This window comes from Heptranchias perlo, chromosome 7 (assembly GCF_035084215.1).
Source record: "Heptranchias perlo isolate sHepPer1 chromosome 7, sHepPer1.hap1, whole genome shotgun sequence".
Classification (NCBI taxonomy): domain Eukaryota; kingdom Metazoa; phylum Chordata; class Chondrichthyes; order Hexanchiformes; family Hexanchidae; genus Heptranchias; species Heptranchias perlo.
Genome location: NC_090331.1, coordinates 20,157,067 through 20,172,629, shown reverse-complemented (window position 1 = coordinate 20,172,629; position 15,563 = coordinate 20,157,067). Strand labels below are relative to the sequence as shown.

At 43.3% G+C, this 15,563-nt stretch overlaps 1 protein-coding gene across 1 annotated transcript in view; it reads right to left on the bottom strand.

Moving 5' to 3' along the window:
• Nucleotides 1–6,871, bottom strand: part of nmi (N-myc (and STAT) interactor) — a 38,148-nt gene extending 31,277 nt beyond the window's left edge. Inside the window, exons 1-3 of the mRNA XM_067987158.1 lie at nucleotides 6,683–6,871; nucleotides 5,751–5,811; nucleotides 147–236 (exon numbers count right to left, since the gene is read on the bottom strand). Coding sequence (XP_067843259.1) covers nucleotides 147–236; nucleotides 5,751–5,807 — 147 coding nt within the window. The 5' untranslated portion in view covers nucleotides 5,808–5,811; nucleotides 6,683–6,871. The remainder of the gene's footprint in view (nucleotides 1–146; nucleotides 237–5,750; nucleotides 5,812–6,682) is intronic.
• Nucleotides 6,872–15,563: the final 8,692 nt, after the last annotated feature.

Below are 15,563 nucleotides of genomic sequence, written 5' to 3'. Positions count from 1 at the left end.
AAGCCCAATTTCCCCCTCCAGCCATTAATGCTGCACCACTGGCTCCCATAGAGTTGTTTTTGTGATTGCATGGAGCTCAATTTAGAACCACAACAAAACAAGGCAAGGTGGGCAAGTCATGGGAGCTGCTGACAGATATGCTGTACCTGCCATATCTCTAACTCTTCTTTTGCTTGTTGAAGTTCTTCTGAGAGATTCCCATAATTCTGACCATTATTTTGAATAACTTCAAAATCCTGAAAGACCAACCAGAGAAACATTAGTGAGAGATAGAGTTCAGATGAAGGGTTATAATCAAAACATTAATGTATCTTTCTCTTTCAGGTACTGAACAACCAATATTTTCTATTCATATTTTAAACATGAATAAGAACCAGTTATAGTTATAATTAGAAAAAAATTAAACTTGTTGGAACTTTAATGGTGATTATTATTGAACAGCTAGAGATGAATGTCCAAGTTTTTAAAGGTTTTTCTTTTGACAGTTATAAGATGTGTTATTTGTAAAGTGCTTTAATACTCAGAAAGTTTCTCATAAAGCAACATGGAATAGATCCTTGCTTATCGTAACCATCTAGCCACTTATACCAAATACGTATCAATTCCACAAAAAATAAGTACGGTTGAATTTCAGTTTAATTTGATGATCCACCAAAATGGATGGAAACCTATAATATGAGCTGGAATATCACAATGCCTCTTTTGTGCCAATTTTTTCCCTTCTTCCTCACCTGAAGCTACTTGCTGGAGTACAGTTCCACAGATACCAGCTAGCCTTCCAAAACCACATCCAAGTGGCCATTCTTCATGTTTGAACTTACATAGTGAGTATCAACAGGCTAATCATCAGAGAGTTTCAAATCGGAGCTTGACATCCACACAAGAACATTTTCCAGTAAGAAGTCGCAGGAAGTGACATTAATTTCTATAGCCCAAAAACTCCAAGGTCAATCGTAGCTCCCTGTCTACGAGCAACTAACTCAGTACAGACCCAAAATTGAACCTAGGACCTTCTGATCTATACGGCTTAGTACTACATCAGCTGGTCCCTTTATTCTCTAGATCATCAGAGAAAATCATATAGCACTGATGACCATGTGGACTTAAAGATAAAAAATTGTTACATGATTTTAAACATTTTTAGACTTGACTATTCACATTTTCAGAAATAGGGTCAGTATTTTGTAAGAAAGTTTCATACTTAAAAAGAAAAGGTTAATTCTGTGTATCTGACCCTATTTACAAACAATTTATGTTCAGAAAAAGAAAATGTAACACTAAGTTTCACTTCAATTTTTTTGATACTAAACATTCTCGACTCTGAATCAGAAGGTTGTGAGTTCAAGACCAACTACAGGGACCTCAGCATGTAATCTAGGCTAACACTTAAGTGCAGCACCGAGGGAGTGCTGTATTGTTGGCGGTTCCATCCTTTAGATGAGATTTTAAATCAAGATTCTGTCTATGTGTTCAAATGGACATTAAAGATCCCAGATCGCTATGTGAATCATAGCAAGTTATGGCACAGAAGGAAGCAATTTGGCCCGTCGTGTCCCTGCTGGCCGAAAAAGAGCTAACCAGCGTAACCCCACTTTCCAGCACTTGGTCTGTAGCCCTGTAGGTTACGGCACTTCAAGTGCACATCCAAGTACTTTTTAAATGAGTTGAGGGTTTCTGCCTCTACCACCCTTTCAGGCAGTGAGTTCCAGACCCCCACCACCCTCTGGGTGAAAAAATTTCTCCTCAGCTCCCCTCTAATCCTTCTACCAATTACTTTGAATCTATGCTCCCTGGTCACTGACCCCTCTGCTAAGGGAAATAGGTCCTCCCTATCCACTCTATCTAGTCCTGTCATAATTTTATACACCTCAATTAAATCTCCCCTCAGCCTCCTATGTTCCAAAGGAAACAACCCCAGCCTGTCTAATCTTTTCTCATAGCTAAAATTCTCCAGCCCAGGCAACATCCTCGTAAATCTCCTCTGTACCCTCTCTTGTGCAATCACATCTTTCCTGTAATGTGGTGGCCAAAACTTTATGCAGTACTCAAGCTGTGGCCTAACCAATGTTTTATACAGTTCTAGCATAATCTCCCTGCTCTTATGTTCTATGCCTTAGCTAATAAAGGAAAGTATCCCTAATAAAGTGAAGAAGAGTAATGACCTGGCCTGCACTGTTCCCTCAACCAACACCACCAAAAGCAGATTAACTGGTCATTCATCTCATTGCTGTTTGTGGGATTTAGCTGTGTGCAAAATGGCTGCCATGTTCACCTACACAACAACAGTGACTACATTTCAAAATAATTCATTGTGGGAAACAGTTTGGGACATTTATGAGATGCAAGTTCATGATTTTAAACTCAAAACCAGGTGATGATAAGCAAGATATAGAAACGTGTGGGTTATAGAAAAAGAAACCAAGTGTTATTTTGTAATAAATATTGCATATGGTTATTTATAAGCACAGCATTTGTATCCATGCAACTTTTTTTCCATGTTCTAATTTCTTTACATTACACTTAAAAAAGTTGACGTATACATAAGAAACATAGGAAACAGGAGCCATATTGTCCCTCGAGTTTACTCCACCATTCAACAAGATCATGGCTGATCTTCGACCCCAATTCCACTTTCCTGCCTGATCCCCATATCCCTTGATTCCCCTAGAGCCCAAAAAAAATCTATCGATCTCAGTCTTGAAAATACTCAATGACTGAGCATCCACAGAGAGAATTCAAAAGAATCATAACCCTCTGAGTAAAGAAATTTCTCCTCATCTCAGTCCTAATTGGCTGACCTTTTATTCTGAGACTATGCCCCCTTGTTCTAGACTCTCCAGCAAGGGAAAACAGCCTCTCAGAATCTACCCTGTTGAGCCCTGTAAGAATTTTTTATGTTTCAATGACATCACCTCTCATTCTTCTAAACTCCAGAGAGTATAGGCTCATTCTACTCAATCTCTCCTCATTGGACAACTCTCTCATCCCAGGAATGAATCTAGTGAACCTTCGTTGCACTGCCTCTAAGGCAAGTATATCCTTCCTTAGGTAAGGAGACCAAAACTGTACACAGTACTCCAGGTGTGGTCTTACCAAAGTCCTGTACAATTGCAGCAAGACTTCCTTACTCTTGTACTCCAACCCCCTTGCAATAAAGGCCAACATACCAAAACTAGGTGGGAATGTGAGTTGTGAGGAGGATGCAAAGAGGCTTCAAGGGGATATAGACAAGCTAAATGAGTGGGCAAGAACATGGCAGATGGAATATAATGTGGAAAAATGTGAAGTTATCCACTTTGGTAGGAAAAACAAAAATGCAGAGTATTTTTAAATAGTGAGAGATTGGGAAATGTTGATGTTCAAAGGGACCTGGGTGTGCTTGTACATGAGTCACTGAAAGCTAACATGCAGGTGCAGCAAGCAATTAGGAAGGCAAATGGTATGTTGGCCTTTATTACAAGAGGATTTAAGTACAGGAGTAAAGATGTCTTCCTGCAATTATATAGGGCCTTGGTGAGACCGCACCTGGATTTTTGTGTACAATTTTGGTCTCCTTACCTAAGAAAGGATATACTTGCCATAGAGGGAGTGCGACGAAGGTTCACCAGACTGATTCCTGGGATGGCGGGATTGTCGTATGAGGAGAGATTGAGTAGACTAGGCCTGTATTCTCTAGAGTTTAGAAGAATGAGAGGTGATCTAATTGAAACATACAAAATTCTTACAGGGCTCGACAGGGTAGATGCAAGAAGGATGTTACCCCTGGCTGGCGAGTCTAGAACTAGGAGACACAGTCTTGGAATAAGGGGTAGGCCATTTAGGACTGAGATGAAGTGAAATTTCTTCACTCAGAGGATGGTGAATCTTTGGAATTCTCTACCCCAGAGGACTGAGGAGGCTCAGTCATTGAGCACATTCAAAACAGAGCGATAGATTTCTACATAATAAAGGCATCAAAGAATATGGGGATGGTGCAGGAAAATGGCATTGAGGTAGAAGATCAGCCATGATCTTGTTGAATGGCGGAGCAGGCTCTAGGGTCTGGATGGCCTATTCCTGCTCCTATTTCTTATGTTCTTATTTGCCTTCCTAATTGCTTGCTGTATCTGCATGTTAACTTTCTGTGTTTCGTGTATAAGAACACCCAAATCCGTCTGAACACCAACACTTAATAGTTTCTCACCATTTAAAAAATATTCCATTTTTCTATTCTTCCTACTAAAGTGAATAACCTCACGTTTCCCCACATTATACTCCATCTGCCACCTTCTTGCCCACTCACTTAACCTGTCTATATGCCTTTGCAGACTCTTGTCTTCCTCACAGCTTACTTTCCCACCTAGCTTTGTATCGTCAGCAAACTTGGATACATTACACTTGGTCCCTTCATCTAAGTCATTAATATAGATTGTAAATAGCTGAGGACCAAGCACTGATCCTTGTGGCACCCCACTAGTTACAGACTGCCAACCTGAAAATGACCTGTTTATTCCTATTCTCTGTTTTCTGTCCGTTAACCAATCCTCTATTCATGCTAATATATTACCCCCAACCCTATGAGCCCTTATGTTGTGTAACAACCTCTTGTGCGGCACCTTATCAAATGCCCTTTGAAAATCCAAATATACTACATCCACTGTTTCCTCTTTATCTACCCTGCTAGTTACATCCTCAAAAAACTCTAATAGATTTGTCAAACGTGATTCCCTTCCCTAAAACCATGTTGACTCTGCCTAATTATATTATGATTTTCTAAGTGCCCCGTTACCACGTCCTTAATAATGGATTCCAGCATTTTCCTAACTACTGATGTTAGGCTAACTGGCCTGTAGTTCCGTGTTTTCTCTCTCCCTCCTTTCTTGAATAGCAGTGTTACATTTGTTACCTTCCAATCCACTGTGACCGTTTTAGAATCTAGGGAATTTTGGAAGATCATAACCAATGCATCCACTATCTCTGCAGCCACCTCTTTTAGAACCCTAGGATGTAGGCCATCAGGTCCAGGGAATTTGTCAGCTTTTAGTCCCGTTAATTTCTCCAGTACTCTTTCTTTACTAATATTAATTACTTTAAGTTCCTCACTCTCATTAGACCCTTGGTTCCCCACTATTTCTGGTATGTTTTTTACGGTGAAGACAGATACAAAATATTTGTTTAATGCCTCTGCCATTTCCTTATTCTCCATTATAATTTCTCCTGTCTCAGCCTTTAAGGGACCCATGTTTACTTCCGTTACTCTCTTCCTTTTTACATACTTGTAGAAGCTCTTACAATCTGTTTTTATATTTCTTGCTAGTTTACCCTCATATTCTATTTTCTCCCTCTTTATCAATTTTTTGGTCATCCTTTGCTGGTTTCTAAAACTCTCCCAAGAGTAGGCTTACTACTCTTCTTGGCAACATTATAAGCCTCTTCTTTTAATCTGATACTATCCTTAACTTCTTTAGTTAGCCATGGATGGATCATTTTTCCCGTTGAGTTTTTATTCCTCAATGGAATGTATATTCGTTGATAATTATGAAATATTTCTTTAAATGTTCACCATTGCTTAGCCACCATCATATCTTTTAATCTAATTTTCTAATCAACCTTGTCCAACTTGTTCCTCATACCTATGGAATTGGTTTTGTTTAAGTTTTCTAGTTTTGGACATATAGGTAATCTGGAATTATGCAAATCTTGCAGAGAGATGGGCTTTTGATTTCTTAAACATAGATTTAACACAGTACACTTTTGGATACCATACTTACAGATTGTGAGTTACCATGAGCTGCAGATAGAGGTTGGGCTTCATCAAGTTCATCCATATCTCTGTTCATCAAAGAAAGAGAACAAAATTAACTTACATAAATATTAATTGTGTTTGTTATATAGAGCAAGTGTGGTGTAATATTATGATTATGCTTCCAAGGGAAGATCTGTTACCAGTGTGGCTTAGGCAATGGCCTTTCAGCTCTGGGGCTTGGGTTCAAATCTGAAAGGATACATCTCTGTCCACGTGGAACGAGTTTGGACAACCCACTAACTGACAATCGCATTTGACCTCTGGTGGAAACTATGGTCAAGATGAGAATCAGGCCAGGACTAAGCTCAGCTGCCAAAGTTACCAATACTCTTGGTTAAGGCTCACACGAGGTACTAGTGGGCTGGCAGCACCACGGAATTATACCTCATCAACAGAAACTGTCCTCAAGAGAAAGGCGGAGAAAATTGGGGAGGAGAAATCCCCAAATCTCCTGCTTGAAAATACGTCAAATCACATTCATGACACGCAAATCAGAAGGGCGTGAAATATTTAAAAACTATTATAATGAAGATTAACCTGTTGACACAGCGAAACACCAGTTATCTGGAATCAGACTACAAGCAAACATCCTACAACCCAGAAATAGTGTTAAAATATCATTATTTTTGAAAATACATATAACACAAAAAATGAATATACAAAGAAACTCGCTGTACATTTAAAACCGAAACTAACTCTTCGGTTATTTTTTAAAGAGTTAAGACTTCAAATTATTTTAAAATATAAACACTAAAACCATTACAATCTGAAAGAATTCCTAATTTCTCCTCTGAATACTGAATCTTGATCTTTTTGAGTTGTAAATCGAGCCCGTGTTGTACCCAGCAGTATCTGAGACACTCTGGGAATCGGTGGAGCCCAGTTCAGTTCTCTTACCTCGCACGTCCCACGATTGCAGTATTAGAAAGAAACAAAGCTGCCTTCCGATCACCCCACTATATGGAGGAGAAGCAGCGAACGGCGATTTATTATTCGACCTTTTGGTTTCTTTGCCGATTCCGTGTGTTCGCGCAGGCTCTCTTCACTGTTCGCTCTCAATTTACTTTCAGTTTCCAGAATGCTGCTGTGCTGGAAATCACCTGACTTACTGCCAAGTGTTATTTGTTTAAAAGGCGGAAGAAATGTGTGCACAATTTTCATTAGGTTTCCTCTCTTCTTCTCGCCTCCAAAAATACGCCTAAACTGTTAGTGCCAATGACATAACTTGCAAATCCATTTAAACATGAGCCTAAAAATGACAACTGGTGTTAGATGGAATATTGCTGCCTTATTCAATGGTTATTGAGCACTGATATGGGGAGTGCTGTGCGGCATATTGTTCCTGCTTAGGTTTCACATATTACCAATTTGTTCTTTGTAGGAAGTGACTTGTGGGTGCTACAGCCAGTAAGACACGGCTAACTTTTGTCTTCCTACATTCAACAGTGACAACACTTCAAAATTATTTAATTTGGCTGTAAACAACAATGACTTGCATTTATGTAGCGCCATTAGTGTAATAAAACATCCCAAGGTGCTTCACAGGAGTGTTATGAAACAAAATTTGACACTGAGCCACATAAGGAGGTATTAGGGCAGGAGGTAGGTATTAAGGAGCGTCTTGAAGGAGAGAGGTAGAAAGCGAGGAGAGGTTTAGGGAGGGAATTCCAGAACTTAGGGCTTAGGCAGCTTGAAGGCACGGCCGCCGATAGTGGAGCGATGAAAATCGTGGATGCGCAAGAGGCCAGAATTGGAATAGCGCAGAGATCTCGGAGGGTTGTAGGGCTGGGGAGGTTGCAGAGATAGGGAGAGGTCCGGCCATAGAGGGATTTGAAAATAAGGTCGAGAATTTTAAAATCGAGATGTTGCCGGACCAGGAGCCAATGTAGGTCAGCGAGCACATCCTGAGGTCATGAAAGGCGCAATATAAATGCAAGTTTTTTCTTTAATATTTGTTGGCATAAAGGTAATTAATTCAAAAGTCCATTGTATTTCAATGCTTTCAATTTGCAAGTAAGTGTGTTACTAGCCCTCTATTAAACCTATATTGCAGGGAATACAGACCACAAAAAAACCTATTAATCGGTGAACTGCTACATAGTTGAGGCAGAAACTAGAGAACTCTGACTAAAATGGGCAAGGGATTCAACAACAACAACTTGCATTTATGTAACGCCTTTAACGTAGTAAAGCATCCCAAGGCGCTTCACAGGATCGTAATCAGACAAAAAATTGACATTCAGTCTCCCCTAGCACTGCATTTGGCTGAAGAAAATCAGCAAGAGTAGGAAAAGACATGTCCATGATGTTATGTGGCAGACAAGACATTTAGTCAGGCCCCACCTCATCGGCTGTACTGTCTCAGGCACAGCTATCTAGAAATTGCTGATGAGCTGTGCTTTCGGAGGCTGAATCTAAACAGAGAGGTTGTGATGGAGTTGCGCCATCTCCTCGAAAACCTTCAGTCATCCACACAGTACAGCCTGTGGTTGTCAGCCCTCATATTTTATGCATCAGACTCCTTCCAGGCAAGAAGGTGACATCTGCTGTGCCAGTCAGCCAGTTTGCTGTCCTGGGGTATAAGGAGGTTATAGATGCGTTCAATAGAGGCAATGGGCGCAATGTTACCAGGGCTGCGGGTTCGCGGCAGAGGGGGTATTGGACGCGTGGGTAACGCGCCCGGTGAAATCAGTCTGCCCCGCGCGCGATCGCAGCCTAATTGGATCCACTTACCTGGTCTTCCAGGTTCCCCGCTGCTGATCTGCACATCGGGCGGACTGCGCATGCGCAGTAAGGTCTGTCAGCTGCAGGCTCTATTTAAAGGGGCAGTCCTCCACTGACAGATGCTGCAACAAATAGGAAAAATTATAGCATGGAGCAGCCCAGGGGGAAGGCTGCTCCCAGTTTAATGATGCCTCACTCCAGGTATCATTAGATGGGGTGAGGAGGAGGGGGAGGACAGAGATCTTCCCCCCGGCGGGCGGGAGGAAGCGGCCTGCCTCTGCCACCAAGAAGGCCTGGCTCGAGGTGGCAGAGGAGGTCACCTGCACCATCAACATATCACGCACCTGCATACAGTGCAGGAGGCGCTGCAATGACCTCAGTAGGTCAGCCAAAGTGAGTACACTTACTCATTCCCCTACACTCCATCTGCCACATCACCGCCCCCACCCCACATCTCCTTCTGCACTGCCAACACTACTCTGTCACATCACCCCTCACACCCACTCAAACCTCATCCTCATCGTACCTGCACTTACTCACCTCGCCAGTACTCATCCCGCCACTACCACTCAACCCAATCCTCATACAATCTCATGGCTCTATCTCATACTCACCCTCTCGTGCATCTCTTTCACGGTCAGCCTCACTCAACCTGCCACTACCTGTGCTGCAGCCACAGGGCACGCATCACATATGTGCAGTAGGCAGCGTAAGGCAAATGTGTCATGAGCATGAAGGGAATGCTCAAGGGTGTTTGAGGGTTTGTCATGGTTTTTACTTATATTGAATTTCTGACCAACTCACATCACATTATATTGGCACCACTACTGCCACGTCTTTGCGAATCTTGTCTGGTTTGTGCAATAATGCCCTCTCCTGAGGATCACAATGAAGACCCACACCTGATGCCACCCATTGTGTCACTGCAGAGTGGGTGTAGGTATATTTGCAGAGCTCTTTTGTGCAGACGACTGAGAGACGTCGGCGATGTCCCCGGTGGCACCCTGGAAGGATGCGGAGGAGAAGTTGTTGAGGGCAGTGGTGACTTTGACAGCGACAGGTAAGAAGATGGTGCTCAGGCCAGCCGGGAGCAGCTCGGCATCAAGGAGGCTGCAGATGTCCACGACTACATGCCGAGTGACTCTGAGCCTCCGTGTGCACTGCTCCTCAGAGAGGTCCAGGAAGCTGAGCCTCAGTCTGTGGACCCTGTGGCGAGGGTAGTGCCCCCTGCGACGCATCTCTCTCTGCGGTTGCCCTCCCTCCTGCTGTGCAGGTGGATGTGTCACAGCACTGTGTTGTGGAGCTCCACGTGTCAGAGGTGGCCGGTGAGGCTGGTGATGCTGTTCGCCCTCCGAGGAGGTCATGACTGCAGCTACGGCGGCCCCCATCCGGAAGATGTACATCTGAGGGGGTCCGCAAGGTAGGTACATGTCTCTGGACCCCAGGGTAAGTGTGCAAGTTGGTGAATTTGATTGTTAGGAGGAGGGTGGTGGAGGCCAAACTTTGTCCCAAGTGACAGAGTGGCCTCCTGCAATGAGTGAGGGTCTCCCCCCCCACCTGTCAAATGGACCTTTGCAGCTGCCACAGGCTGACAGCTGCAACATGTCCATTTCAACTGGGAGTGTTTCCCCCAGTATGGGAAACAGTCCCAGTTGTTTCTAAAATCCCACCGCTCCTGACATATTCCCTTAATCAGGTTTGTTAATGACCTGAAATAACGAGGTAAATAGTCTCAAGTGGCACCCCACTGGCTTTAATTGCCACATGCGGGGGCTGCACGCACACGTCGGCGCATCTGTGGGGAACCCGGAAGCGGGCGGGTTGGAGCCGGGCTCCCGACCCACTCCGGGATTCCCCGATTTTCGGAGTCCCCCCCGCCAGGAACGCACCCGATAGCGGGCGCTAAAACGGAGGCCAATAACTTCATCACTTTAACCAATGCCCAGCAGCAACATAATTCTACAGATGAGCTGGTTCTCCTAGGGTCCACGGGGCCATTGATTGCACCCTTGTTATCAGTCGGGCCCTTGTGTATAATGATGTAGCCTATATGAATCATAATCAGTTTTATTCTATCAATGTGTGACTACTATCGGGATTAAGAGTTTTCATGATACCTTCATTTTAAGGCAAGCATCTGTGCCACCCTGATTTAAGGGGGGAGGAAAAGTGGAAAGATAGCTCTCAGGAGACCAAGACTGCTCTCTCTGCAGCCATGGCTCACAACATCCTTACGCCAGCCAGAGCCAGAAGCAGAGCGTAGGTGAATGCTACTTGACATCAAAACCAGCGCAGAGGGTGGAGCCCGAGGAATTACAAATAAGTATTTCGGATAAGTATTTCAAATAAGTATCTGAGGGGATAAAATAAATTAAGTTAGGGATACTAACGCTAAAAGGATCTGAAATTGTGTTAAATAAGAATCTGGTGTACATAAATATTAAATGAAGAATTAATAAATAGGAGTTAAAGGAGTTAAGATAAAACATATAAATAACATAAGAGACATATATAGAAATAATATAAGTAGACTCTAAATAGACAGGCGGGACAGCTAAAACCCATTGCCTGCAATTCCTGTGCCATGTGAGAACTACAGGACTCTTCAGGTGTCCTGGCTGACCATGTGTGCAGGAAGTGCCTCCGGTTGTTCGAGCTCAGAGTTTCTGAGCTTGAGGAGTGGCTGGAATCACTGCAGGGCATACAGGAGGCTTGGAATTTTCTGGATCGCGCGTTCCAGGAGGTGGTCACCTCACAGCCACAGAGAGCTCAGGACAGTAAGTGGGTGGCCATCCGGCAGGGTAGGAAGCGACAGGCAGTGCAGGAATCCTCCGGGAGTGTGTCGCTCAGGAACCGGTGAGGGTGGCAACACCTCAAAGGAGTGCCCTCATGGGGCAAAGGACTGCCCAGGGGGGCAGAGTGAAGCGTTGGAATGCAGTGGTTATAGAGGATTCAATAGTCAGGGGGATAGACAGGCGTTTCTGCAATCGCCGACATGAGTCCGCATGGTGTGTTGCCTCCCAAGTGCCAGGGTAAAGGACATCACTGAGAGGGTGAGGAACATTTTGAGGGGGGGGGGGGGAGGGGTAACAGCCAGAAGTTGTGGGCCACGTGGGAACCAATGACATAGGAAGGAAAAGGGTTGAGGCCCTGCAGTCAGAGGTTCAGGAGCTAGAGAGGAAGTTAAAAAGCAGGACCTCAAAGGTAGTAATCTCTGGATTACTAACAGTGCCACACGCCAACGAGTATAGCAATAGTAGGATATGACAGGTTAATGCGTGGCTGGAGAAGTGGTGCAAGAGGGAGGGCTTCAGATTCCTGGGGCGTTGGGACCAGTTCTGGGGCAGGAGGGACCTCTTCAAGATAACGGGTTGCACCTCAACAGAACTGCGACTGAGATTAATGCCCTTGCGGGAGGTTAACTAGTACTGTGGGGGAGGGTTTAAACTAATTTGGCTGGGGAATGGGCACCAGGATGAAACAAATGGAGGAAAAACAAAGTGGCTTTGGAATGCATGTTCGTAAATGTACATAACGTGGTAAATAAGGTTGGTGAGCTGCAGGCACAAGTCACCACATGGGACTGTGATATAGTGGCAATAACAGACCTGGCACAAGAAGGGGAGGATTGGAAACTTAATATGCCTGATTTCAAGGTATTCAGGAAAGATAGGGAAAGAAACAAATGGGGAGGGGGCAGTATTGATCAAAGAAACTATTATCGCACTCGAAAGGGATGATGTAGTTGAGGGGTCAAAGACAGAATCTATTTGGTTAGAATTAAGGAACAATAGAGGAGCTATTACTTACCGAGTGTATACTATAGGCCACCAAATATTGGGAAGGAGATAGAGGAGCAAATTTGCAGGCAAATTACAGAAAGATGCAAGAACTATACAGTAGTGATAACGGGGGACTTCAATTATCCTAATATAGACTGGGATAGTAACAGTGTAAAAGGCAAAGAGGGGGAGGAATTCCTGAAATGTATACAAGAGAACTTTCTTGATCAGCGTGTTTCCAGTCCAACAAGGAAGGAAGCAGTGCTGGATCTAGTTCCGGGGAAGGAAGTGGGGCAAGTGAAGCATGTTTCAGTGGGGGAGCATTTGGGGAACAGTGATCATCAGGCTTAGAATAGTTATGGAAAAAGACAATCAAACTTAAAAATACTTAACTGGAGGAGGATTAATTTCGGTGAGTTAAAAAGGGATCTGGCGCAGGTGGATCGGAATTAAAAATTTGTAGGCAAAACAGTAATTGAACAATGGGAGGCCTTCAAAGAGGAGATGGTTTGGGTTCAGAGTAGACACATTCCCATGAGGGGAAAGGCAGGGTATCCAAAGCTAGGGCTCCCTGGATAACTAAAGGTATATCCCTGGAGTTTCCGCTTTGGGTGCAATCGGCATTTGGGCACAGATTGCATCCAAAAATTGCACTGGCTCAAATTAAGCCGAGAAGCACCGATTTTCTGTTAAAATGCGCAAACATAAAATCTGCCATGTATCAGCACAATTTGGCAGCTTAACATAGCGTAATAGTCTATTTATTTTTTTCAATAAAAATATTCTTTGTTGTATTTAAGAGATGTATTTGAGAGTGGTAACCTGGTGCAGTTTTATTCATACTGCTGAAAATGGGTATATCACTAAAAGTAAGCATTTTTAATAAAAGTGTTGAGTCCTCTGCCTCTAAGTAACCTGAATTAAAATCACTGAAAATGGCTGGAAAAACTATACCGAAGCATTTACTGCTTTCATTGGTGTAAACTAGTCAGTTTCTTAATAAATTAATATTTTTAGTATTTAAAAACATGCCTACTAGTGCCTTTGCGTCTAAGAATGCTGGCTTAATTTTAAAAGTTTCCTCGAATGGCCGCAAGCTGGCGCAATCGGTGAAAGCTCCCCATTCTCGTTGTTTCGAGCAGGGGTGGGGGCCGGGGGGCTTCACCGCAATTTTTGTTAGCCAGTGCAAAAGATAGTGGAAATTCCAATTACGCTAGATGTAAATTGTGCCTGGTGTAAATCGAAATTCCAATATGTTTGGCGCTGAACCGGCTCAATTGCACTGAAAAAGCCAACGTGATCAAGCAGAAACTCTGGGCCATAGAGTTTAAAATGAAACAGAAGAAGGAGGCTTATGACAAATGTAAGATTCATAATACAGTGGAGAACCAAGCTGAATACAGAAAGTACAGAGGAGATCTAAAAAAGGAAATAAGAGGCGCAAAGAGAGAGTATGAGAATAGATTAGCGGCTAACATAAAAGGGAAACCAAAAATCTTTTATAAACATATAAATAGTAAAACGGTAGTCAAAGGAAGGGTGGGGCCAATTAGGGACCAAAAAGGAGATCTTCCTATGGAGGCAGAGGGTATGGCTGAGGTAGTAAATGAATACTTTGCATCTGTCTTCACTACAGAAGAGGAGGCTGCCATTGTAGCAGTAAAGGAGGAGGTAGTAGTGATATTGGATAGGATAAAAATAGATAAAGAGGAGGTACCTAAAAGGTTGGCAGTACTCAAAGTAGAAAAGTCACCCAGCCCGGATGGGATGCATCCTAGGTTACTGAGGGAAGTAAGGCTGGAAATTACGGAGGCTCTGGCCACAATCTTCCAATCCTACTTAGATATGGGAATGGTGCCAGAGGATTGGATGATGGCAAATTTTACACCCCTGTTCAAAAAAGGGAGAGGAATAACCCTGACAATTAAAGGCCAGACAGCCTAACATCCATGGTGGGGAAACATTTAGAGACAATAATCTGGGACAATAATCAGGGGAAAGAGCAGGGGTGTGAGACTAATTGGATAGCTCTTCCAAAGAGCCGGCACAGGCACGATGGGCTGAATGGTGTTCTTCTGTGCTGTATCATTCTACGATTCTATAACTAGAATGACTATGGAATATACTATTGGGATCTTAAAACATGTGATATTACTCAAGCTTAGTTTGTGCCTTGTAACAGCCACCCAGTAAGACAACATTAAAGAACATGAAGTTTGTGGTAGTGGTCAGGCAAAGCCACCAGATTCACTGTACCCTACTCCTTCTATGCTTCAGCCCTGTGATGTCAAGGGTAACCTCCTCAAATGGGGTCAGGGGCTCGAATTGCTTTGAGACACCACCTTTATTGGTCAGCTGACACCAATTAAACATAATTTTGTCCTGCAAGCAGCAAAATAGTATTGAAACTTTACCAGTGCATGGATGCCAGATGATATCGTGCCACTGCACAGCTTCAAGGCTACACAACCTGATGCAGATTGAACAGGCATCTCCTGTTAGGTTGACTTATAAGCATTCTTTGCATGAACCCCCTTTAAGAATTGTTCCGGTGCTAACAGATTGATATATGTAGTTCTCATTGTATCTTTCCCATACAGATGTGTCCACATTCAGGCTAAGCATTCATTGCCTGATTCTCTCCTAGAAGTTTGGCAGAGTTACTAACATTTACCTGTTGGTATTGTTAGAATCCTGTACGCTGGTATGGTGATTCCTTTCAATTAATCCGACCTGTCACCATATTGGTTACAGAATTGAGGTTTTTGTTGTTCACAGACTGCAATTGATCATTTTATATAACAATCATTGAGCAATAACTAACAGACTTAAACAAGAATGATATTACCCTTTTGGTGACTGGACAGCTGGCGCGGATGACCCATTCCTGGTTGTTCCTTGGAGAGTTACACAGGGTTAGGCCGAAGCCAGCATTTATATCCCATGGAAGTATCTAACTCTCAGAGAGTTACACAGAGTTAGGCCTGAAGCTAGCATGGATCCCCTGGATATGTGTAACTCCTCCTTCTCCAACTGTGGGGTTTCTGACTAAAAGCCACTCTTTATATACCCTATTTTTGCCTGAAGAATGTGCACTTCAGCATGTACTAATCTGCAGGTGGTGGTTTATATAATGATATCAGTTCCTCTATTTTCTTAACTGCGTAAAAGTGGTTAGGGTATTCATGGAATCAGTCCAAAGGTTACCCTTTTGCACTTAGCACATTTGCAGAAGCAGAGCAAAGGCTCTTCCAAAATAGCTGACTACAGCA